The following is a 27,179-nucleotide window of genomic DNA, read 5'->3' on the forward strand; positions in this document are numbered from 1 at the left end:
TTAGTGGAGGGGAGGTACAATGACGATCTCGGGGCGAACCTGGGCATCGACAAGGAATACCTGACCCGCCTGTTCAAGACGACTTTCGGGCCGGGACCTATGATGGACAACTTCCAGAGATCCCTGGCCTGGCAGTGCTATTGAGAAGCACTACCTGTTCGGGATAAGCTCTGCAGGCATGGCTTGAGAAACACCAGGCCGACCTGCCCGAAATGCGGTCAGAGCGACGAAACCATTCTGCATGCACCCGTGCAGTGTTCAACCATTTCTGACTTGTGGGCTTATGTCAAACGACTGCTGTCAAGGTCAACCCGGGCAGAGTTGCTCCAGAGCAATGTGACACTCGCGGTGCCATTCGCCCTTCCTCGGCCTCTTCTTGATCCACGACTGCAGCTCAGTCAGAGAGACGAGCTGTGGGAAAGCGCATCGCACAAGTTAAAGGTATTTCAACCTGGACTACTCCCTTCTTAAGATTACATCTAGGATTGTGTTATCCTAAGTATCTTTTCCTTGTTTTCCTTGTATAAGATGATGAGGTGCACTTTGAAGTAGATTTGTCTGTATTTTTCATATTTTTTCTTTCCTGTTTAAGAGATTGGCAGATGGTCCTTGGTAAACTATAGCAGATTTCACTCTGTTGCAATCTTTAAGGTTAAGTTTCCAGTTTGAAGATGACATTCTCCCCTCTCCCAGAAGTCTTGGAAGCTCAAGAAAATTAAAAAGCCATAGGCACTGTTTTTCCCTCTTGAAAAAAGAAATAATCAATATATTTGGACATCTATGTATCTACTGTGTACTTATATATTCCTGTATAAATGGAGATGTTTTAAGATGAATATACCTAAACATTTATGCTTATGTAAGTGAAGAGAATCTTGAGTCTATAAACTACACACCACTAAATTATAACTAATTGTTTCATAACTAACAACTCACCTTGCTTCTGTCTGCTCTTTTATTAAGGTAGATGGGATTAACTGTTTCATCTCGAGTAAATGATACATGCTATTAACTTTTTAGCAAAGAAAACATCTTATTCACTGAACCAGTAGTTGTCAATCAAGAGCACAACATCAAAGGAGACATGAGAAATACTGTTAGAGAGTACAAAATAATTTTATTTTGATGTCTGTAAAAAATATCATCATCATCATCATCATCATCATCATCATCATCATAGTTTTAACATTCACTTTTCCTTCTGTGCATGGGTAAGACAGAATTCATTGATGCAGATTTTCAACAGCCAGATGAACTTCCTATCACCAACCCCTACCTGTTTTCAAGCAAGGTAATATTTCCCTATGGCTGGATGTTTCATGGCAGATTGAAAATAAAAAAAACACTGCTTCTATAATAGTGATGGTCCTATATAACCATCTCATGATAACAAGACAAGATGACACAAATACACTCACACACGCACGCACACACACACATACACACACACACATACACACACACACACACACACACACACACACACACACACACACACACACACACACATGGTTGTCTTCTTTAAGTTTCCATCTACCAAATTTACTCACAAAACTTAGCTGGGCCCAGGCTATAATTAAAAAAATACTTGCCCAAGATACCACATCCTGGGTCTGAACACAAAACCAAGTAGTTGAGAAGCAGACTTCTTAATCACACAGCCATGCATGTGCCTTATATAATGAAATACTGCCAAACTGAAACCCTAATGTAGATCTAATAATCTGAGTAGGAAAATATTTGTACAAGACTAGCAGAATGTGAGACTCTGGTAATCATTCTCATTAACATGTGCTGATATGAGTTGAATGATTTTTCTGAAGTAGTGTTGCCCTTCTTATTGCCAAGATTTTTAGTTGCCTCTTATAACATGCAAAGATGTGGTGCACTTATTCTAAAACTGGGATACACAAGGTAAAATGGAAGAATCTGTTCTAGATAGATATAATGTGGCATTATCAGTGGCAGTTGGTTTGTGAAATTACTATAGTTTTAAGTGAAGTTTTGATTGTAGGAGAACTATTTCCCTTTGGCAGAACTGTTATCCATCTCTGTGTGATTTGGTTAGGTTAGCCAACCGTTTTGCCTCTCACATAGATACACACTGTTGCCTATTATAAAGTCACAGGAAAATTTTAATCAGTCCCAGCCAAGCCTCCAAGAAAATCAGATGTAATTTGTCATGTCGCTGTCAGAGCTCAACTCCACCATGTAGACAATATCAAAGGAAGAAATACTCTAGAACTAAATGACTATTTATGGACTGTTCGAGCATTTATCCTGTTCACATTTTGCAATATACAGTAACAGTAAGTGTTACGTGTTATTTATGCTGCATACACCTTCTTCTGGATTCGTGACCCTATAACAAGTAGCTCAAACTTTTCTTTTGTTCACTTAAGACACTGTTATGCTCTGTATGCTGTCAAGCAAACCTCGATTTAATGCTATTGTCATTTCCTCTTATAATAAATTATGTTCTATTAAGCCTTCTGAACATTGTCTATTATTGCTTTACAAGGTATTGTACTACCACTGTTATGAAAAGTCAGATGTTATTTTAGTGCCTATTCACTAAAAATTGATAACCCTGAACTGAAAGAACTGCAGTCTTCACTCAAATCTCCACTAAAAATTGGTGATTCAAGTGAAACTCTAGAATTCATCTTCTTCATCTCAAACTTGTACCTAACAGAGTATGCATCCTTCTTCCAGGGAAATACATATTCTTTGAAATAATCTCCTTCTGAAGTATTTTTCTCCCACAATGTCGACTGCCAATGTTTTATGCCAGTGAATACAGCTTGGAGCTTAGTCCAACATGGCACCTGTCTTCATCTTCCTCGATTTTTCCTGTGAATTTGCTGCTCTGAGCATGCACAGTGGATGTATACACCAAATGCCATGGGTTCCCTGTTAAATTCGCCTGCCTTGGATTTTCCATGTGTGATGACTTCGTGATTTTTATAACATTTTGATGAAAGACTTATTCTTCTTTTCTCACCAGTTTGGTGTATATTCATCTCCAGGCAAACAAAACCTTTCATTTTTCAAGTAGGAGGTCATTATTTCTTCCTTGCCTTCTTCAAGAGACCCAGTGTTCCTAGCTGCTATTTCTGATTCTTTTCTTATCGAAGTTTTCACTGTCCTTCCATCATGGGTAACAACTCATTGCCAAATTTTATCAGTGATGTTCGTGCATGGCTAATAACATATCCTCAGAGGCACAACAGCTTCACATATTACTCACTGTTAAACCAGCTTCTTTAACATTGACAATTAAGGATCTCATTACCGATCTGCCAGCAGATGTCACTTATTACAGTATTAAAACAAAGATCTTATGACGGACTTCTTTATTGGCATCTTTATTGGCAGAGTAAAAATTTCGCATATTAGTGAATGATGAACTCCTTGGTGATCATATGCTTTCACAGCTATTATGATGAATGAAGGAACTGGCTGAAAAACGTGCTGGCAGATAGTGTAATGATCAAACAACTCTTTTTCTCCAGGCTGCCACCTAATATTCAGGCCATTTTGGCACCTATGATGGAAACCAGTTCAGCAGATTAACTAGCTTTTTCTGCAGACAAAATCATGGATTATACTGGTAACCCTGCCACATCTACTTCGTTAGGACCAACAGCAAACTATTCTTCTTTCTTTTGGCAAGTTGCTTAATTGTCGTCGGATCAGCCCACTGCGGCTGCTACATTAAAGGCAATATTGGATTTTACTAGAGAAGTGCAACTCTTATGTGTCTCATGCACTCAGTCTCCTCGATGTCAGCCATGAAATCATTCTTTTTTGCCACGTCGCCAATATCCTTCATATTCATCATCGTTTTATTAGTATCACAAACATTTTGGTACTTCCACACACCAGAGTAAACAGCCTTGTTCTTTTTCTAAGCAGAGAAATTCTTCACTGGAGAACTGAGCAGGTCACCTACCCCACCAGCGCACACTCATAATTGTGCATTCTTTGTTATGGATTCGTCTTCATATGTACGCTGTCTGATTGATACTGAGGTGACTTTTAGTATTTGGCCCTTGAAGCTTCTTAAGGATAAACCCCCACTTTCACCAATTTCTTTGCAAGCTCTCAATCATTCTCATATTCCTACTTATGGCCAAATCTCTTGCTTTTGGACCTGAATTTGCATAGAGATTTTACCTGGGTTTTCATCGTTGCAGATTTGCCATATCCTATCCTGGGCATTGATTTCTTACATCACTACAATCTTCTCGAGGATATGCATGCACATTGTTTATTGGATGTGAACATGGATCTTTTTGTTTCTGGTCATAAACTATTGAATCCAGCAATCAGTCCAATTTTCTTTTTCGCTGCTTCTGATGACCCATACCTTTTACATTCCTTTCCAGAATTAACCAATTTGAATTTTGTAGTGAGTACTCCTACTCACTCTATCAAACATTTTATTGAAACCAAGAGTGCTTCTGTCTTTTCTCACCCTCCTCATCTCTCTCAGGAGAAATTGAAAGTGGTCAAGGCAGAATTCAATCATATGTTGTAATTGGGGATCATTCGCCCTTTTTCTAGTCCATAGACATCTCCATTACATATGGTCATGAAACGCTCTGGAGTTGGCATCTGACAGGAGACTTCAGGTGCTTGAATTCAATCACTGTGCCAGATCGCTCACATCCAAGATTTTGCTTCTTCTCTCCACTGATGTACCATCTTTTCGAAATTGGACGTCAAATACTGGTGAATCCTGCTTGGGGCATTTGAATTTTTAACTATGCTGTTTGGGTTACGAAATGCTGCAAGTACCTTCCAGCATTTCATGGATGAGGTCGTTCACGATTTTGACTTCGTATACTCCTATATCAATGATATTCTGGTTGCAAGTGCTTCGCTGGAAGAACATAGCACTCACCTACTTTTTGAGTGGTTTAGGCAGTACCAAGTTCACATTAACCTTGCAAAGTGTGTTTTTGGTGTGTTGTTTTCACTTATCTTTTTGGGCCACATCATCAGCGCTGATGGAACAGCACCACTTCCAGATAAAGTGAATGCTCTTCAGGATATTCCCTCACCTACTTTTTTGTGACAGCCTTGACAGTTCCTTGGTCTTCTTAATTATTATCACCATTTTATTCCACATTGTGCAAACTTCCTGTCCCCTCTGTCTGATCTTTTACAAAATAGAAAAAAGAAAGACGAACCTATTTCTCTTGATCTGGTTCATCTTGAGGCATTTACCAAAGTCTAACAGGCATTGGTTAGTGCTTCTCTTCTCAAATATCCTGTGTCTGATGCCCAGCTTTCACTGGTCGTGGATGCATCAGACACAGCTGTTGGTGCAGTTTTGAAGCAACATCACCAGCAGCAAGTACAACCTCTTGCTATCTTCTTTAGACAGTTTAAGCATGTCCAGCCATGAACTTCTGGCTATGTACCTGGCAGTTAAACACTTTCAACACGCACTTGAAAGTTGCCAATTTATAATCTATACCGATCATCGTCCGCTTACTTTTGCGCTTCATTTGAAGCCCAACAGATATTCACCTTACAAAACTCGTGACCTAAATTTTGTTTCACAGTTTACCAATGATATTCATCATATCTCTGGTGCACAGAATGCAGTGGCAGATATTCTCTCTTGCCTCCATGTAAATTCTTTGTCACCTTCAGATATCAACTTCCATCTTCTTTCTGTGGATCAGCCTCCCCTAGAGTCAATCAATCTTGCTTAACCAGAATTTGCAACGTGTAAATTTAAGTACTTGCCTGTGCCTACTTCTCTCATGCAAATATTATGTGACATCTCGATGGATATACCATGTCTTCTTGTTCCAGAGACTCACTGTTGAATTGTTTTCCAGACTCTGCATAGTCTCTCACATCCTGGAGCTTCAGCCACAGTGAAACTCATTTCAGCTAGATTCTTCTGGCCAAATATGAGCTGAGATATCACTGCTTGGTCATGTTCTTGTCTCTCCTGCTGAAAAGCTAAAGTGCATAGGCACATTCATGTGCCTCTCAGTATGTTCAGCACCCTGGACACTCATCTAAGTAACATCCATATCAATCTAGTGGCCAGTTAATCAAGGCTTTACATATCACCTTATGTGCATCAACCACTTTACACGTCGGCCGGAAGCCATCCCTTTGTGTGATATTACAGCAGAATTGGGTTGGATATCATGTTACAGCGTTTCTACTATGATGACCACTGACCATGGTAGGCAGTTTGAATCCTAGCTCTTACATGAGCTTTTGAAAATTCTAGGTGTGCGGTGCATTCAGACAACTTAGTACCATCCAGCTTTAGCACATGGAATTACCTTTTGGGCATGTTTTCATTTTGCTTTGCTGTGTTAATTTTTGTCTTGCTGTATTACTGTGCTTCTTTTTCAGCATTTTGTATTTTCTTCTTTTCCTTTTCTATTTATGTGTTACCTTCCAGAATATTTGCTCCTTTATGTTGATTGCCCTTTTGGTCTGAGCAAGAGGTTGTTTAGGAGCACTATTTCCGTTTGGCGGAACTGTTGTCTGTCTATGCATGGTTTGGTTAGTGTGGCCAACCACTTTACCTCACACATAGATACACACTGCCACCTGTTATAAAGTCACAGGAAAATTTTAATCAGTCCCAGCCAAACCTCCAAGAAAGTTAGACATAATTTGTCATATCACTGTCAGAGCTCAATTCCACCATGTAAACAATATCAAAGGAAGAAGCATTCTAGAACTAAATAACTATTTATGGACTGTTCGAACATTTATCCTGTTCACATCTTACAATATACAGTAACAGTAAGTGTTACATGTTATTTATGCTGCATACACGTTCTTCTAGATTTGTGACCCTATAACAAGTAGCTCAAACTTTTCTTTTGTTCACTTAGGACACTGTTATGCCCTGTATGCTGTCAAGCAAACCTCGATTTAATGTTATCATAATTTCCTCTTTTAATAAATTAGTATATTCTATTAAGCCTTCTGAACGTTGTCTATTATTGCATTAATACACCATTTTGAGTGTGGCCGTTGCCAGTACCACCTGACTGGCCTTCGTGCCGATGGCACGTAAAAGCACCCACTACACTCTCTGAGTGGTTGGCGTTAGGAAGGGCATCCAGCTGTAGAAACTCTGCCAAATCAGATTGAGCCTGGTGTAGCCATCTGGTTTCACCAGTCCTCAGTCAAATCGTCCAACTCATGCTAGCATGGAAAGCGGACGTTAAACGATGATGATGATGATGATGATGATATACTACTGCTGTTATAAAAATTTAGATGTTATTTTAGTGCCTATTCACTAAAAGATCAAGCAAAGTTGAGTGGGGTCATTCTACTTCACCATTACAATACTATTTTGAATATATAAGTAATGCAGTGATTGCTTTCATATTTTTTTTCTTGAACTCTTTTACAAAGATGTACTCATAAGCTTCACTTAATGTAGATATTAACTTAATAAAATAATTTTATTTAGCAAAGAAACTATAATTATCAACCAAAATATAATAGTGTAACTTTTTTTTTTCATGACAGGTGTGCTATTCCAGGCTGGGAAAATGATACTTACAAAGTGCAGAGTGACACTCATGCTTGGTATATAAACCATTCCTTGCCCAGTGACAATAGAAAATGTAAGGTTTATCAATTTAACTATTCAGATTTTAATGATTGGAATACCTCTAAAGAGGTCAACTGTCATGCATGGGTCTATGATAAATCAAGTGTTCCATCAACAGCTGCTTCTGATGTAAGTATGACTTCTTTCTTTTGAAAGCTTTCATAAAAATATTGAATAGTTTCATGCTGTTGCTTCCAGAAAATGTTTGAAGAGTAGAATCATTAAAGCTGGAATTTGATCTAACTTTCTACATTCTGATTTCAAATCCTGTCAAGGACAACATTGTCATTTCATTCTTTCAAGGTTTATAGAATAAAGTACCATTCATGTACTGGGGGTGATTTCATCAACTAACTACTTCCTTGTCAATTTTCTGGCCTTGTACCCATGTTAAAAATTACCATTTTTTTCTCTGGCAATAAAGTATTTTTGTCAATAGGATAAACATCATATGATATTTTAAGAATTAAATGCAGTTATCATTGCTCTATTGAAATCATGGATACTTAAGTTTGTGGCTTGGTTAGCTGGAAGCTGGAAATTTGTTCGAGCTGTGTGTCATTTGCCACATAAAACCAACCATAATATTCAGTTTTAATGAATCATATTTATTTCCATATTGGCATTACAAAGGTTACTTACCAGATGTTGTTATTCTTAATACCAGTAGTTATTTTGTGTGAATGATTGTTTGGTGAGAGGAGAAAATGAAAGTCTTCATGCTTGGTGAAGTGTTCTTTTAACATAAGGTCGAAATGGCTTGGCTGCTGGTACACTAAGATAACCTCTACATGTCTCCTGGCTCATCTAACTCCTCTCCTTTGTATTTCTTATGCATCTCAATTTATAACCATGATTTGGCATAGAACTACATGGAATTTTCCATTAGTTTTACTACCACACAAATACACCAGAACAACAACTGGCTAAAAGATAGACCAAGATCACCTGATATGTCATGTCCATCATTTGTTAATGGGTTGATGTAGTTTTGAATGTTAGTACTACTACAAGTTAATACAATACAACATGACCAAATAAGAATTCATACTGCATTTCATTCATTTCCAAGACATTTAATTTGCACCTAGTAGTGAATAGGTACTGTAGGATAGGGCCAAATTGCCACTGTAAACAAAGTCAAATAATGTAACTGATAAGTGCCTTGTTAGCCTGCAGTGCTGGATTCAATCCTCTTCTAATTCTGGAAAGAATCAGGGAAAATTACTCTAACATATCGTTTCTTTGAACCAGCACAAGAAAATTAGTGTTTTCTTGTTTCATGTAACTCTATGTAACTCTATGTCTCTCTTCAACTAAGACTTTAATGTTGCACAGGTCTACAGAACTAACCCTCTACAACAGTCTCCACTCTATAACAGAAGAAAGAGCAAAGTCAACACTGAAAGGAATTTTAATAAAAAATACATTTTAATTTTGTGTTTCTTTATTCTATTCTTGTTGTGGTGAAATCCTGACACCCCTGTGGGATAGCAAATAAGCTGTCCTAAACCTTATAAATGCGTGTGCGTACTGGCAGTGTAAGGTACAGTGTGGTGTGTGCAGTCGCATTTGTGAAGGCAGTCAAAGTCGTTGAGAAGAGATATAAGTTTGTTACATGCTTGTCACTGATTTAGTTTTTGTAGTGTTACAGTGTAGTTTATAACCAAACTCAAGGATATAAGAGTGGTGACAAGGCATTCGAAGCTCACTGTGGACGTTCTTAGCATGGAACACATATTAGCTTCTGTGGTACAGTTGCAATGGCAACTACAATAACAAGAACAGCAGCAACAGTTGCAACGACAACTACAACAGCAACAAGAACAACAGAAACAGCAACAACAGGTACAACAGCAACAACAACAACAGCAAAATCAATAGTTGTTGGAATTATTGTTGCAGTCCAAAAACACTTCAGGTTCATTTTCAGCAGATGGGGCTGAAGAATTTACTTATAATCCAGAAGAAGGGATTATATTTTCTGCATACTTCAGAAGGTATGAAGGAATCTTCAAAGAAGAATGTAGAAACTGGATGAACGAAAAGAAGGTGCGACTTCTTTCAAGGAAATTATCACCCGCAGAACATGAAAAGTATTGTAATTACATCCTGCCGAGAAAACCATCCAAGATTTGTTTCAAGGAAACGTTATGGTCTCTTAAGGAAACGTTATGGTCTCTCTTCAACTAAAACCATCCAAGATTTGTTTCAAGGAAACAAATTTTGGTTGTTTTTTCTCGGCAGGATGTAATTACAATACTTTTCATGTTCTGCGGGTGATAATTTCCTTAAAAGAAGTTGTACCTTCCTTTCGTCCATTCAGTTTCTACATTCTTCTTTGAAGATTCCTTCATACCTTCTGAAGTATGCAGAAAATGTAATCTCTTCTTCTGGATTACAAGTAAATTCTTCAACCCCGTCTACCGAAAATGAACCTGAAGTGTTTTTGGACTGCAACAATAATTCCAATAGAAAATGTGAAGAATTTTTAAGTAAACGAATTAACACCAGACATGTTAAAATGTCTAATCTTTGTACAAGGATTAACTGCAAGCAAAGATGCAGAGATACGGGCTCGGATATTGACAAAACTAGAACAAGATTCGAAAACTAACTCTACAGGCAGTGGCTGAAGAATGCCAAAGGATTACAAACTTATGACAGGATGCAGGAAAAATTGAAAATGATTATTCAAATATACATATGTGTCGACTTGTAATAGATAAAAAAAACAACAGTCAAGACCCAAACAATGCTATAGGTGTGGAGAAATAGATTTTAAAAGAAACTGTCCTTTTAAAAATCTAAAATGTTTGAAATGTGGAAAAAAACAGACATAAGAATTCACATTGTTGGGTGAAACAAAAAATTGAACAAAATTGAAAATTGAACAAGGTTGAAAGAAAAAATTCGAGAAAAAAAGTATTGTCAACACAAAGCGAGGCACAAAAAATAAAATTTGTCTCCATAAATGAAAATAATGTGAATACGAGACTACAGTTGGACACAGGTGGTGATATCACGATAATTAATGATAATACATGGAGACAAATAGGAAAGCCTACACTGAAAGAAACTTCGAAAATTGTGCGAGGTATTTCGGGGAAACAATTGTGATTTTGGGGTGAATTGATAAGTGAGGTGACATTTCGCAGAAAAACTTTGAAAGCCAAAGTTTTTGTATCAAAAAATACGACGAACTTATTTGGCTCAGACTGGATGGAACTACTTAATTTATGGGACTTCTCCATAAATATTTTTTGTAATGTGAATAGTTCTTATGCCAATTGAAATATCATGTCGGAGGATTTAAAAAAAGAAATTAAAAAAGATTTTTCCTGATGTTTTTCTGGAGAAGACAAAAGTAAGATTTCAAGTAAAAGAAAACACTCTACTGGTATTTAAATCAAAGTGAGCTGTACCTTTTGTGATGTTGAATCAAGTCAATTAGGAATTGGATAGACTTGAAAAGCTTGGAGTTATAGAAAAAAATAGATTATTCAGAATGGGCATCACTAGCTGTTTATGTAAAGAAAAAAAAATAAATATGAGTATGCACTGACTCTTCAACAGGCTTGAATGAATGTTTGATGACATACAGTTACCCATTAACAAGTCTGGAGGAAATTTTTGCGAAACTCAATAGAGGAAAATTTTTTTCAAAGCTGGACTTGCTGGAGATGTATTTACAGTTACAAGTTGAGGAGGAATGTTTGAAATTATTAATGATAAACACCCATAAAGATTTATATAAATTCAATCGACTTCCTTTTTGGATAAAGGTGGCACCTAGTATTTTCCAACAGGTGATGGACACTATGCTTGCAGATACAGATTTCACTATAGCTTACTTGGATGACATATTCATAAAATGTGAATCTCAAGGCCAGAATGAGGGACATGTTAAAAAGGTCTTTGAAAGAATAAAGGAGTATGGAATTAAACCTAGAAAGGAAAAATGCAAATTTTTCATGCCAGAAATAAAGTATCTAGGGCAAGTTATCAATAAAGATGGTCACAGGCCAGATTCTTCAAGATCGACTGCAATAAAAAATATACCTCCCCTGAAAAATATTACAACATTACAAGCATTCTCGGGATTCCCAAACTATTACCAAACATATATACCGAATATGCATGAGCTAAGAGCATCCTTAAACAACCTATTGAAAAAAGACGTTAAATAGTATTGGTCGGACAGGTGCCAAAATGTGTTCGAAGAAATTTTTAAAGTTTTAACATTGGAACTGTCATTATCGCACTTTGATCCAAATTTTAAAATATTAGTAGCATCAGATGCTAGTGAAGGTGGTATAAGAGCTGTAATTTTGTAGAAGTATGGAAATGATAGACTACAACTCATCACTCATGCTTTATGTTCATTGTTGGTAGCTGAAAAAAACTACAGCTAAATTGAGAAGGAGAAATTAGCCATGATTTTTGCGATGAAAAAATTTTACAAATTCATACATGGAAGGAAATTCAGTCTGCAGACAGATCACTGCCCATTGTTGACAATTTACGGATCGAAAAATGGTATCCCCACACATACAGCCTATCAATTGCAGTGCTGGGGGACAATCCTGCTAAATTATGACTTTAAGATGGAATTTCTACCATTGAAAAAACTGGGACATGTGGGTGGACTGTCAAGATTGATACCTAAATATAATGAGGACACAGTAATAGGGACATTAAAAACTAAAATCGAAATTAAAAAAATATACTCTGCAACATAGTACGTGAACTACCTGTCACTTTAGAGGAAATAAAAATTAAAGCAGAGAAGGATGTGTTCATAATAAAAATGAAAAAAATAGTGAAGTCAAACAAATACAATAACTCATGTAGCTGAGCGTAATGCGGTTTCAAAATGGTATTCGATATGTGACAACATACTTATGTACGCTCAGAGCATTGTAATACCTGTTTCCTTGCAAAATCGTATACTAAAAGAATTCCACATGGCACATCCAGGAATCATGAGAATGAAGCACTGATGAGGAGCTACGTCTGCTGGCCAAATATGGATCAGGATATTGAAAAATTGCTGAAAGCCTGCAGGGGTTGTGCCCTGACAGCAAAAGCATCACCTATAAAAATTCAGCCTTGGACCAGATTACACACAGACTTTGCAGGACTGTTAAATGGAGGGTATTATCTATTAGCTGTGGATAGTTACATGAAATGACCAGAAATATGTAAATGTAGGGAGCCAACCTCCAAAGTATCAATGGAATTTCTGGATGAACTTTTGCATGATATGGTGTCCTAGACACTATAGTGTCTGATAATGGAACACAGTTCACGTTGAAGAAAATTAAAAACTTTTGCAAAATGCATTCAATAGAGCATAAAACTACTCCGCCATACTATCCGAGATGGCGGAACATTCTGTAGACATGTTTATGAGGGCACTGAAAAAATCTAGGAATGAGCTACTAGCTGATACTGCATTGACACAATTCTTAACACCTAACCCCAGCACCACTTCAGGTATGTCGCCAGCTGAACTAATGTTCGCCAGGAAAGTCAGGTCAGTGTTTGATAAATTACTACATTTTCCTTAATTATTAGAATGTTCAGAAAAAAAGAGTTCCTTTTCATTCATTTCCATAGGGAATTGGATCAATTCATGAATGCTGCTTATTAATTTAAGGAATCTTGTATGGTCCTCCTTACTTTTATTCCAAAATATGAAGCAGTCATCCAAAAATCTTAGGTTTGGAACTGATGATCAACAGTAGTTCTGGACAGAGCATATCCTTTTCCTTCAAAGTACTCCATTACTAGAGTCACAAACGTTAGTGTGATTTTCATCCTCATGGCTGTCTTAGTTGTCAAAGAAGTAGTTGTTTTCCAGTACTAACTGTAATCCTTCATGTATAAATTCTTTTGGGAATCTCTTCTGAATTCTTATTCTTTGTGGATATTGGTTTATCCAGAACTCTAAGCGCAATTTCGAAGGGAATGAAAAATAAAAACTTTTACCTTGTTATTTTTTTATGATCATACTAGGTTTCGAATTTTATTTAGCAAATAAAATAATTTGCTAGGCGAAACTCTCATCAGGGACCACGCCATAACATTAACATATAATTTAGAGACAAATAACACGTGTCTCTTCATTATATATTATAATTTTTCAAATTCACTGCGTAAGTGCAGCTTCATTCGAAATTTCCCTTCGAAATTGCTCTTAAATGTGATTTCAGATACAAAAATATTTTCAATCATTACTGATTAACAATAAATATTTGTTTGTACAGTATGTTTACCTAACAGGCCAGGTAACTTATATGTAAACTATGATGTATGATTGACAGGTTGTTTGATGCCAGGTCAGCCAAGATCCAGCAGGCCTATGATCAAAAGCATTTCTGCTGTGACCATCCATTTTTTAAAATTTTCAGTGATAGTGTGCCCAGGGTTACATGATCCAATGTATCCTTTGTCTTAGAAAGAAAGAAAGAACGAAAGAGAGAGAGAGAGAGAGAGAGAGAGAGAGAGAGAGAGAGAGACAGAGAGACAGAGACAGAGACAGAGGGGGGGGGAGTAGTAAAGTGTGATTTGGGTAAAAGTTTAGCTCTATATCTTTCAGATCAAGAAACCAACTAGAGATTACTAGCTTGAGTAACTTGTGATATCTAATTCAGAGCTCAAATCCTCTGCAACCGTCTTTGTTTATTATCTCCATCAGACTGCCAAACTAAGTAACAATAAATATACTAGATTTGATTTAGTTTCCTATATATTTGGTTCCACACATGTTATGCAGCTGTCTCTAATAAATAGAAGAGATGCAGAATTAATCAAAATGAATTGTGCAAGGAATCAAGGCGGTGGCCAAAGCACATGTTATCTTGAAGTGTGACTCTTCTCTGAGCTTATACTTGGAGATACAATCAAATGCTAAGGCAGCTGACAGAAGTTATTCACAAGAGAGTGGAAATGAAGAAGGATAAGAGAGCACAGTAAGAGAAAGGCATCAAATTTGTGAAGGAAGAACAAGGCAGAAAGAGTGTACACTTCCTTGGTATTTTATTGGGTGATAGCAATGGCAGATAACTGGGAGGTGTTAGTAGACAAAAAAAGAAAAGAAGATGATATCAGCACAAGAGGTAGACATGACCTTTAGAGTTGATCAGGTTCTTGTGCTAGTATGTCACATGATCCTTATGGAATTGACTATTTTGTGGGAAACAAGAAAGGAGGAAGCAGACAAAGAAGATGGGAAAGTATGCAGTGCTGGTGGAAATGTATGAGGCAAATAGAGGTGGAGATTAGGTGCTGGAACTTTATAGGGCTCATTTTTAGGAGTGGATTCAGGTATTGGATGTGAAGTTGAGGCTGATTTGTAAAACAGCAATGGCTTTTTCATGTTGGAAAGTGGAAAAATTGACAAGCAGCTCTGTAGAAGATTCTTATGAAGATTAGATAAAAAGATTAATTAAATATATTCAGAGAATGATTTGGGGTCAGCTAAAGATGGAAGACTTCAAGTGTAAAGTAACAATGATGTTTCTCAAACAAAAGAACATTATTCTGAATCAGTTAACAGTATTGACCATGTAATATTGTGATTAGACTCACAGACTGCCAACTCCAATTAATATTCTAAAATTTTAGGTGCTCATGTTTAGAAGGTTTTGGTCAACTGCTTTTTTTTTGTTGCTGTTGTATGAGTTCTTGGTATAGAACAGGGTGGAGCGATTTTCAAAACATGTTTTCAAGAATATACTTTTTTTTGCGAAATCCTTTAAAAACAACTGTATTAAAATCTGAAGTTTGTAAATTTACATCTTTAGACTCCACAGCCCACTTGAAATTTTGAATAATGAGCAAAAAATCAATTTATAACACATTTGCTGTTCCTCATTTTATTTTTACATTGATTATTACGAAGTGATTTGCTTTTGTGAAATTTTTTTAAAAACAAGAGTGTTAAAATCTCAAGCTCTAAAATTTATAACTTCAAACTCTGCGAGGCACTTGAAATTTCGAAATTATGTGATTCACTATTTAATGAAAATGCTATCAATTCAGAATCCTTTGCTGACTTAGAAGGCCAATTCTTTCTAATAAACCTCTGAACATTCTGTTAAGATTCTGCTTGATCTATTCTGCCAATGGTCCTTTTTCAATTTGTCCGTTGATCCTGTAAAAAATCTTGTTCTCTCTGTAGTACTTTTTTGATTCTACTACAACTTCAGTTTTTAAAGGAGTTGCACTTACAAATAAATCTTTTGCTACATTGTTTTTAAACACTTTGTTTGCAACGATGGCACAATTTTTTTTCTGTTTTTCACAGATCTTAGTAATGCTTGGTACTTTAGATAAAATTTTAAGAGTTTCGTTTTAACTGACTCAGTCATAGCACAAGGGATGGATGCCTTTTGCCAAAGAAGAATTATCTTTTCTGCTACAATTTTGGCAATTTGTTTAATCGAAGATCTTTCTTAACTACATTCGTTTCTTTTTCTCATTCAAATAAAATACATTTTAGTACATCCTTGTAAGTTGGTAAAACTTGCTCAGTAAGATTACATGGAGTACCAAATATTGGGCATTCAATATCATGACGCATTATTGGTTTATGAGTCATCACTAAATGTAAACAAAACTAAACTTCAATACAATGGCCTAAAGTCAAGGCACAAAGCAGTAAACTTCACACATGTACGACATACGCCCACACACAACAACCACTGCAGCAGCACTGGAGAGAAGTTCACACTCCCGTTCTCTTTATGGTCAATGCGGAACCCCAAGATATTAGTCAATTGTATTGAAACTTAGTTTGCAACTTCTTAAGTATATTATATTTACTGTTTTGTATTCTACTATGTAGAAATATGTATTCATTACTACTTATAATCCATTAAATCCAAAATTCAACCAAAAATAGCAATTTTAAAAATGTTCAAGTGTGTTGCAGAGCCTGCAAAAATATTTAACCACAAAGTTCTTTCTTTTAATCCTAATTCGCAACAAAATATTGATTCTTAGTTACCGATTTCGAAAGTTGCATTTTTCGCTCCACTGTTGTATAGAAATTAGGCACAAAAGCTAGTTATCTCCCCATACTCAGAGCTGATAAGCTAAACATTTTTTTACCTCTATTTGTAACTATTGCAAAACCTCTCTGGTTTTTTTCCAATTCTAGATGTTACCAAATTCCATGTAGAAACAAGCAAGAATATTTACAAAAGTTTACTTGTATAGCTTAATAAAACTCCACCAAATTTGCTTTGTTGCAGCTAAACCTTGTGTGTCACAGAACAGTCTTTATCTCAACAATCAACATGCTACTCATGGCAGGTGTTTTTGTTGGATCTTTGTTTTTTGGCACATTTTCAGATCAGTAAGTTCAAATTTAGATTATATTTCAATGTAAACTCATATGTGTATTTTTGTTATTATCATTTTTCTTTTTTCATTGTTTCTATTATTGTTGTTGGTTATTGCTATTTTTGCTTTTTTGTTGGTAACATTTTTTATTATTCATTAACCCTTCAGCATTCAGATTATTCTGTCAAATGTAATGCTTATTTATTCACACAGCTTTGAATTAATCATGCATTTATCCCATAGTCTTGACATTTTGATGATGTGTTGTTAATTTTTAGAATGACATTGTAGGGTAATTGTGATATACTGGATCCAACCAGTTTGAATGTAAAACAGGTAGAATATTTTGGCTAGATATGGCCTGTTTAAAGGCAAAAGGGTTAAACAACTTTTGGGATGGCCAAAAAGTGGAGTGCTTGATAAACGCATTGTGGCATTTATATCACTTTACATTCAAAGTTCAAATCCTACCACAATAATGAGAAATCATCTTCCCAACAGCCGTAAAAAAAAAGTATAAGTCAATCCCCGCTTGTGAGGATGATTTTATAAATTGTGCTCTTCACATGCACTTTATTCCAATATTAGAAAGATAATTATTCATAGCAATAGATATAGTAAAGATTGCAGAAAACCTGATAGGATACTTTCCAGTATCTTCTTCAAGGTCCACTCAATCTTAGCTTCTTGCTTGCTTACATGTCTTGATGTTGATTGCATGCTACATAAAACCAAGGTCACTGTCCATTCAAATGATGTCATTGTCTACAATCTGCTGTGAAAGCATGTCTACCTGTTGAACTGTTTGATGTTTGAAAGACTAGAGAAAAAAATTTTATTACCCATCTTGGAAACAGATGAAAGTTAACATCAGGAAGAGCATCCAGCTCTTATTGCCTCAGTGAGTTTCATCTAACTCATGCTAGCATGGAAAGCTGGATATTAAAACAATGGTGATGATGATAGGGATGATTAGGGGTAGTGATGATAATTATGATGATGATGATGACGTCGACGACGACAACGACGATGATGGTGATGAGGAGGAGGATGGGGAGGGGGACAACGATGACAATGATAATGATGTTAACAATGACAATGACGACAACAACAATGAATACTTTGCATACAGAAGACAGTATCCTCTCTCCTTAACTTATTCACCAACGTCATTGATGAAATACTATGGTTAATTCAATATGTCGTTGAATTAAGTCCATTATTTCAATGGTGGAAGTATGACTTAATGTGTTCCATAAACTTTGTTCTGTGCCTGAGTAAAGAATCAAGGATAGATGGATAGCAGAAACAATAAAGTACTAAACAAAATACCTTGCTTCATTTAGTTTATAACACATTACATATGTATGTATGTATGTATGTATATATATATATATATATATATATATATATATATATATATATATATATATATATATATATATATATATATATATATATATATATATATATATATAATATTATCAAGGGCAATGAGAAATATTAGAAATTTCTACTACCAGTGGCCTAGCGTGTAAAATTTAGTCAATAGACTATATATTATTCATATAAATACAGTGTACATTTAAACACATAAGAGGCATCCATCATATGGATTCCTTGCACGCTAGAAAGAACAGTTAAATTCCATACCACTATTTAGAGATAAAACTTCGAAGGGAATGAAAAATAAAAACATTGATTTGAAAAATTATAATGTGTAAGCATGAGGCAGATACTGGATTGCCTCGTGTATATATGTGTAATCTAAAATGTACCTGCTGAAGAAGACTTCGCCTAGCAAATTACTTTATTTGCTAAAATAAGTCTGAGACTATTGGTCCAGGAGTTCGATGGTAAATGTTTTTATTTTTCATTCTCTTCAAAGTTTTATCCCTAAATAGTGGTATGGAATTTAACTGTTCTTTCTAGCGTGCAAAGAATCCATATGATGGATGCCTCTTATGTGTTTAAATGTACACTGTATTTATATATATATATATATATATATATATATATATATATATATATATATATATATATAAACTAGGGTGCATAGCATTCCATTACTTAATAAGTGGAAAATTGTATAGTAAATGCACAAATGAAAAACAGACACAGAGTGGCAAGTTAAAATATATATGTTAAATGCACAGACAAACAAATAACGGACGCAAAATGTCCCTAATTCCTCATCAGTTATCGACCAGAGGGTATGACACAATTTCATGCCTTTAACAATAAGATTGCTTCCCAGCTGGAGGCAACTTCAAGAGTTGTAGAGAATATTGGACCAAGAACAAACAAACAATACATGGATTACAAGCAATACAGAAGTGGATATACCAAAATGAATAAATGTAATTTCAAGGAACAAAGATAAAATAAATAAATAAGAAATTAAAAAAACAAGCAGAAGGCCAGATGAAGATGAAGCATGGGTAACACTTAGAGGGGAATCCTAGAAGATTGGAAACAGAGGGGCAGCAGTGAGATAGGCTGAAGTGGAGAATTTACTACCAGTCACATAAATACGAAGGGAAGTCAAAAATTATCTGCACTTTCGCCATAACATATATTTATTATTTTCACACTGCCTACTGTGCATGCATGTTTATAGTTGGTACTATTGTGGTCACGTGATCGAAGTTTGAGCCTGATCATGCCATTTTGCTTTCTGGCTTTACGGTGTAAGCATGGCCACTCCACTAGTAATGTGCACCAAAGAAGAACAAAGAGCAATGATCTGATTTCTCTGTTTGGATGGTGTGTCAGGTGCTGAAATTCATCGGAGGCTTCTAGCAGAATACGGGGACAGTACAGTACCATGCAGAAGTGTGTATGAGTGGATCAAGAAGTCTAAAAGTGACTGGACAAGAATGACACACGAAGAGGTAGCAGGATGCCCATCAACCTCCACCACTGATGAGAAGATTCAGTAAGCTCAAGAGATAGTAATGGTGAACCGCCAAGTTATCATCAATGAGATAGCTCATTCTCTGCAGATTAGTCATGGTTCTGCCTATCAAATCATCTATGAGAAAGCTTACTGCAGAGCACAAGCGCAAATGTCTTGAGGTCTACCAACATTTACTCAATCGGTACAACAATGAAGGTGAAGAAGTTTTGAGCAGAATAGTCACAGGAGATGAAACATGGGTCCATTATTATAAGGCAGAATCCAAAAGACAGAGTATGGAGTGAAAATATCCTGGCTTGCTAGCAACAAAAAAATTCAAAACTCAGTCTTCTGTGGGAAAGGTGATGCTAACTCATTTTTGGAACTCAAAAGGGCCTAAACTGGAAGACTACCTGGAAAAGGGATGTTTGATCAACAGTGCAAGATACAGTGCTTTGCTGATCAACAAACTGAAACCAGCGATTCATACCAAATGCCAAAACATATTATTGAAGAAGGTTTTGTTGTTGCATGACAATGCATGCCTACACACAGCCACCCAGACTGTTGAAACTATTAACTAATTGTGCTAAAAGCCTCCAATGAATTTCAGTACATGACACACCTTCTGACCAAAGAAATTGGATCACTGCTCTTTGTTCTTCTTTGATACACGCTGCTAGTGGAGCAGCAGCCATACTTACAGTGTAAAGCCAGAAAGAAAAATCCATGATAAGGCTCAAACTTCGATCACGTGACTACAATAGTACCAACTATAAGCACATATGCGAAGGCAATGTGACAATAATAGATATATGTTATGATGAAAGTGTGGATAATTTTTGACTTCCCCTCCTAGTTGTGACTGTGTGGTAAGAAGTTTGTTTCCCAACCATATGGTTCCAGTTTCAGTCCCACTGCATTGCACCTTGGGCAAGTGACTTCTACTATAGCCTCAGGCTGACCAAAGCCTTGTGAGTGGATTTGGTAGACGGAAACTGAAAGAAGCCCATCGTATATATATATATATATATATATATAAAGTGTAGTATATTGCCACTTAAGTGTGGCTGACCCCTAGGGGTGGATGTTACTGTTGCTTTTAGCCCCAGGAGGACATCTCCTCCAGCTGGCTTATCGACACACGACTGTGTCCTGTTTGCCAAGGGAGTTATCCCTCTCACCTCGACCAGCAGCACGAACGTATCCGGATTTCAGGGTTATTTCCCTTCGTCGGCGTTCGACAGCTGATGACCTTGGTGAGAGAGAAAAAACCTGGCAAACCTTATATCTTCTTTTCCAGTGACATTCTTCACTGATATTGAAAAGGTGAAAACAAGCAATGTTAATTCTCTAAATGAAGTATTAACAGTAACTGCACGATAAAGTGTAGTATATTGCCACTTAAGTGTGGCTGACCCCTAGGGGTGGATGTTACTGTTGCTTTTAGCCCCAGGAGGACATCTCCTCCAGCTGGCTTATCGACACACGACTGTGTCCTGTTTGCCAAGGGAGTTATCCCTCTCACCTCGACCAGCAGCACGAACGTATCCGGATTTCAGGGTTATTTCCCTTCGTCGGCGTTCGACAGCTGATGACCTTGGTGAGAGAGAAAAAACCTGGCAAACCTTATATCTTCTTTTCCAGTGACATTCTTCACTGATATTGAAAATGTGAAAACAAGCAATGTTAATTCTCTAAATGAAGTATTAACAGTAACTGCACGATAAAGTGTAGTATATTGCCACTTAAGTGTGGCTGACCCCTAGGGGTGGATGTTACTGTTGCTTTTAGCCCCAGGAGGACATCTCCTCCAGCTGGCTTATCGACATTAACATTGCTTGTTTTCACCTTTTCAATATCAGTGAAGAATGTCACTGGAAAAGAAGATATAAGGTTTGCCAGGTTTTTTCTCTCTCACCAAGGTCATCAGCTGTCGAACGCCGACGAAGGGAAATAACCCTGAAATCCGGATACGTTCGTGCTGCTGGTCGAGGTGAGAGGGATAACTCCCTTGGCAAACAGGACACAGTCGTGTGTCGATAAGCCAGCTGGAGGAGATGTCCTCCTGGGGCTAAAAGCAACAGTAACATCCACCCCTAGGGGTCAGCCACACTTAAGTGGCAATATACTACACTTTATCGTGCAGTTACTGTTAATACTTCATTTAGAGAATTAACATTGCTTGTTTTCACCTTTTCAATATCAGTGAAGAATGTCACTGGAAAAGAAGATATAAGGTTTGCCAGGTTTTTTCTCTCTCACCAAGGTCATCAGCTGTCGAACGCCGACGAAGGGAAATAACCCTGAAATCCGGATACGTTCGTGCTGCTGGTCGAGGTGAGAGGGATAACTCCCTTGGCAAACAGGACACAGTCGTGTGTCGATAAGCCAGCTGGAGGAGATGTCCTCCTGGGGCTAAAAGCAACAGTAACATCCACCCCTAGGGGTCAGCCACACTTAAGTGGCAATATACTACACTTTATCGTGCAGTTACTGTTAATACTTCATTTAGAGAATTAACATTGCTTGTTTTCACATTTTCAATATCAGTGAAGAATGTCACTGGAAAAGAAGATATAAGGTTTGCCAGGTTTTTTCCCTCTCACCAAGGTCATCAGCTGTCGAACGCCGACGAAGGGAAATAACCCTGAAATCCGGATACGTTCGTGCTGCTGGTCGAGGTGAGAGGGATAACTCCCTTGGCAAACAGGACACAGTCGTGTGTCGATAAGCCAGCTGGAGGAGATGTCCTCCTGGGGCTAAAAGCAACAGTAACATCCACCCCTAGGGGTCAGCCACACTTAAGTGGCAATATACTACACTTTATCGTGCAGTTACTGTTAATACTTCATTTAGAGAATTAACATTGCTTGTTTTCACCTTTTCAATATCAGTGAAGAATGTCACTGGAAAAGAAGATATAAGGTTTGCCAGGTTTTTTCTCTCTCACCAAGGTCATCAGCTGTCGAACGCCGACGAAGGGAAATAACCCTGAAATCCGGATACGTTCGTGCTGCTGGTCGAGGTGAGAGGGATAACTCCCTTGGCAAACAGGACACAGTCGTGTGTCGATAAGCCAGCTGGAGGAGATGTCCTCCTGGGGCTAAAAGCAACAGTAACATCCACCCCTAGGGGTCAGCCACACTTAAGTGGCAATATACTACACTTTATCGTGCAGTTACTGTTAATACTTCATTTAGAGAATTAACATTGCTTGTTTTCACATTTTCAATATCAGTGAAGAATGTCACTGGAAAAGAAGATATAAGGTTTGCCAGGTTTTTTCTCTCTCACCAAGGTCATCAGCTGTCGAACGCCGACGAAGGGAAATAACCCTGAAATCCGGATACGTTCGTGCTGCTGGTCGAGGTGAGAGGGATAACTCCCTTGGCAAACAGGACACAGTCGTGTGTCGATAAGCCAGCTGGAGGAGATGTCCTCCTGGGGCTAAAAGCAACAGTAACATCCACCCCTAGGGGTCAGCCACACTTAAGTGGCAATATACTACACTTTATCGTGCAGTTACTGTTAATACTTCATTTAGAGAATTAACATTGCTTGTTTTCACCTTTTCAATATCAGTGAAGAATGTCACTGGAAAAGAAGATATAAGGTTTGCCAGGTTTTTTCTCTCTCACCAAGGTCATCAGCTGTCGAACGCCGACGAAGGGAAATAACCCTGAAATCCGGATACTTTCGTGCTGCTGGTCGAGGTGAGAGGGATAACTCCCTTGGCAAACAGGACACAGTCGTGTGTCGATAAGCCAGCTGGAGGAGATGTCCTCCTGGGGCTAAAAGCAACAGTAACATCCACCCCTAGGGGTCAGCCACACTTAAGTGGCAATATACTACACTTTATCGTGCAGTTACTGTTAATACTTCATTTAGAGAATTAACATATATATATATATATATATATATATATATATATATATATATATATATATATATATATATGCGAGTAAAAATAAATACAAAAAAGGTGGGTTTTTTTTGTATGATTGTGTATAGAGGAATATATTATTTTGCTTAAAAGAGTTCCAACACTGTCTGTTTTTTATGTTTTATTTATATTCCTGCAGAACTAATGTGGGGTATAGAATATGGAATATACAATATATAATATGATATACAATATACAATATAAAATAAAATAAAATAAAAATGGATGGCACCATGAAAGAAAGTATTGAATGTAGATGAAATATTGAGTGTTCAATATAAAGGATCAAATATATAAATATAAATATATATATATATATAAAGGCGACTCGAGTTTCAGGGCTATTTCCCTTCGTCATGGCCGGTATGACAGACTATATATATATATATATATATATATGGTGGTTGTCTACTCCTTAAACAGAGTTTGACCACCTCCTGCACCTACACCTTAGCCCTTTCATGGCGTCTGATGTGGCTTTTTAAACCAGACAGTGTTTTGAAAAAACGCCCACACAGATTGCACCTCTGATTTATACTGCCAATACCTGCAAGTAAGTTCTGCTCATTGTGGATCCTAACATGTCTTTTAAGACCCCCATTGGATTTGCAAACCCTCTGGCACACACCACATTCAAACGTGTGCACAGACATATAATCAGAATAGCTGGATGAGGTTTGTTTTCCATGGGTTCGCAGGTGAGATTTGAGGCCAGCCAAGGACAGACATGGTCTGTCACAGACTGTGCACACAAAAAGGTCCTTGTCATTCACCTTCTCAGTCTTCACCTTTTTCCTTAAATGTCTCTTGAGCCCTGCTTGCATCATCCTGGCCTCTTCAAATGCTTTCACTCCACTCCACACCCTTGTTCGCCATCCAACTCGATCTGAAGCGAGGACTTCTATATCTTTTGGAGCCATTCCAATTGACTTCATATATATATATATATATATATACATATATACATATATATATATTTGTATGTGTGTGTTTGTCCCTCCATCATCACTTGACAACCAATGTTGGTGTGTTTATGTCCTCATAACTTAGTGGTTCAACATAAAGTGACCAATAAAATAAGTACTAGGCTTACAAACAATAAATCCTGGGGTCGATTTGTTCGGCTAAAGGCAGTGCTCCAGCATGGCCACAGTCAAATGACTGAAACAAGTAAAAGAATAAAAAGAATAAAAGAATAAATATATATTTCATGTTACACTAAGAAGTGTATGGTACCAGAGTTTTTTACTTAAGTCAAATATAACAAACTACTCTAAATTGTTAGAGAAACCACATAAGTGGAGTTTGGACTGGCTAATTTCTACTGGCATTGAATCTTATATGTTGTGATAATGAAATCAAACCAAATTGTGATATTTTGAAATAATTTAATAAGTATATTTCAGGTCTGCATAATATATAATAGGAATTGCATCCATCACTCAAGATCTTCTTCAGTTAAAACATTTCATAATATGAAACAGTTGCTAGAAATATTTCAGTATATATCGTCAGAACAGTAAGTCAGCTACTAAGATAGGAGGGTGAATATATATATATATATATTGAGAGAGAGAGGGAGAGGGAGAGGGAGAGGGAGAAGGAGAGGGAGAGGGAGAAGGAGAGGGAGAGGGAGAAGGAGAGGGAGAGGGAGAAGGAGAGGGAGAGAGAGAGAGAGAGAGGAGGCGAAAGAAAGGAGATAGAAGGAGAGAGAGAGAGAGAGGAGGCGAAAGAAAGGAGATAGAAGGAGAGAGAGTGGGGTGGCGGGAGGGAGAAAAAGATGAGGAAGGTATATAAAGTGAGGTAGGGGAAGGAAAGAAATGAACATGTATGAGTGAATAGTACTGAAAGGAAATTTTTTGGTTGTAACTATCTCGTTTTCAATAGATTTTCTATGCAAACATATCTTGAGCAAGTGTCTTCTCCTACACCCCCAGAAAGACCAAATCCTTGTGAGTGGATTTGGTAGATGACAACTAGAAGGTACCCATGGTATATAGTATACATGTATGTATATGTGTGTGTGTGTATGCTCATATGCATGTGTGTGTTACTGTCTCCTTACCTTCGCATCATGTGATAGTTGAGAAACGATGTCACTGTCATACAAGCAATGTCCTTCATTCCCAATCTTCTATGAAAACATGTCTGGTGATGGGAAAATATTACTTACTTGGAAACAGGTGAGGGTTGGTAACAGGAATGGAATCCAGTTGAAGAAAATCAACTTCAACAAATTCCATCCAGTCCATGTGTGCATGGACTAATGGATGTTAAAACAATGATGATGGTGGTGATGAAGATATTCATACATACTGATACTCCATCAGTAACAACGATGAGTGTTTCAGTTGATCTGATCAAAAGAACAGCCTGCTTGTGGAATTAAAATGTAGTTCTCAGGAAGGTTCAGTGTGTCACAGAATATGACAAGGCTGGCCCTTTAAATTACAGATACAACTCAGTTTTGCCAGCTGAGTGGACTGGAGCAACATAAAATAAAGTGTCTTGCTCAAGGATACAACACACCACTAGGTATTGAACTCATGACCTTACAATTGTGAGCCAAATACCCTAACAAGTAATTCATGTACATACATGTGTGTGTGTGTGTGCATGTGCGTGTGTGTGTGCATGTGCGTGTGTGTGTGCATGTGTGTTTATATTATCAAGTGAGAATTGGTACATTCAAATAGAAAAAAACTCCATTAATTAATGTCTGACTAAGTTGTTTCCATTAATTCCAATACTGACTTTGCATTTAATATTTTATAGCAGATGTGCTGAATAAATGCTGGATTTCTGGATCCAAGGTCATGACTCGGATACTGCACTGCATTGCAGGTAATTATGTCACTCACCTTGTTGCTGCTGATTCTGCAACAAAGTCAATAGAAAAAGCAAACTGCTATTGTCTTTACTTGCTGCTGCTAGTTGATGATGAGGACAATGATGATGATAATTTTATTGTTGTTGATGCTTATGTCATTAATTATGTTGTACTACATAGTGACAATACATGACAAAGGTCAATTGAAACCCATTAATGCGATTTAATGACACTAAGCATATGATGTTTCATTAAAGTTTTATTATTGTTATATATGTGTCTGTGTGTGTGTGTGTGTGTGTGTGTGTGTGTGTGTGTGTGTGTATGTGTGTGTGTGTGTGTGTGTGTGTGTATTGTATAAAGGATCGTGGGTAAGGCCAAAACAATGTGAAATAAACACAAGAAAGCAAATATGTGAATTAATAAAGACTTACCTTGTGTTCAATATTTCTTGAAAATGGGGTCATAACTCCGAAATATTGAATACAAGGTAAGTCTGCATTAATTCACATATTTGTTTTCTTGTGATTTA

General features: G+C 37.1%; 1 protein-coding gene across 2 annotated transcripts in view; it reads left to right on the plus strand.

Annotated features, from left to right (window-relative positions):
* LOC106880428 (organic cation transporter protein) overlaps nt 1–27,179 on the plus strand; it is an 86,445-nt gene that overhangs the window by 24,604 nt on the left and 34,662 nt on the right. For both annotated transcript variants that reach the window (XM_089358617.1, XM_089358616.1), the window contains exons 2-3: nt 7,534–7,747; nt 16,882–16,985. In XM_089358617.1, the coding sequence (XP_089214743.1) occupies nt 7,534–7,747; nt 16,882–16,985 (318 nt within the window). The remainder of the gene's footprint in view (nt 1–7,533; nt 7,748–16,881; nt 16,986–27,179) is intronic.

The sequence above is a fragment of the Octopus bimaculoides genome, chromosome 10 (assembly GCF_046866305.1).
Source record: "Octopus bimaculoides isolate indiv1 chromosome 10, ASM4686630v1, whole genome shotgun sequence".
NCBI lineage: Eukaryota > Metazoa > Mollusca > Cephalopoda > Octopoda > Octopodidae > Octopus > Octopus bimaculoides.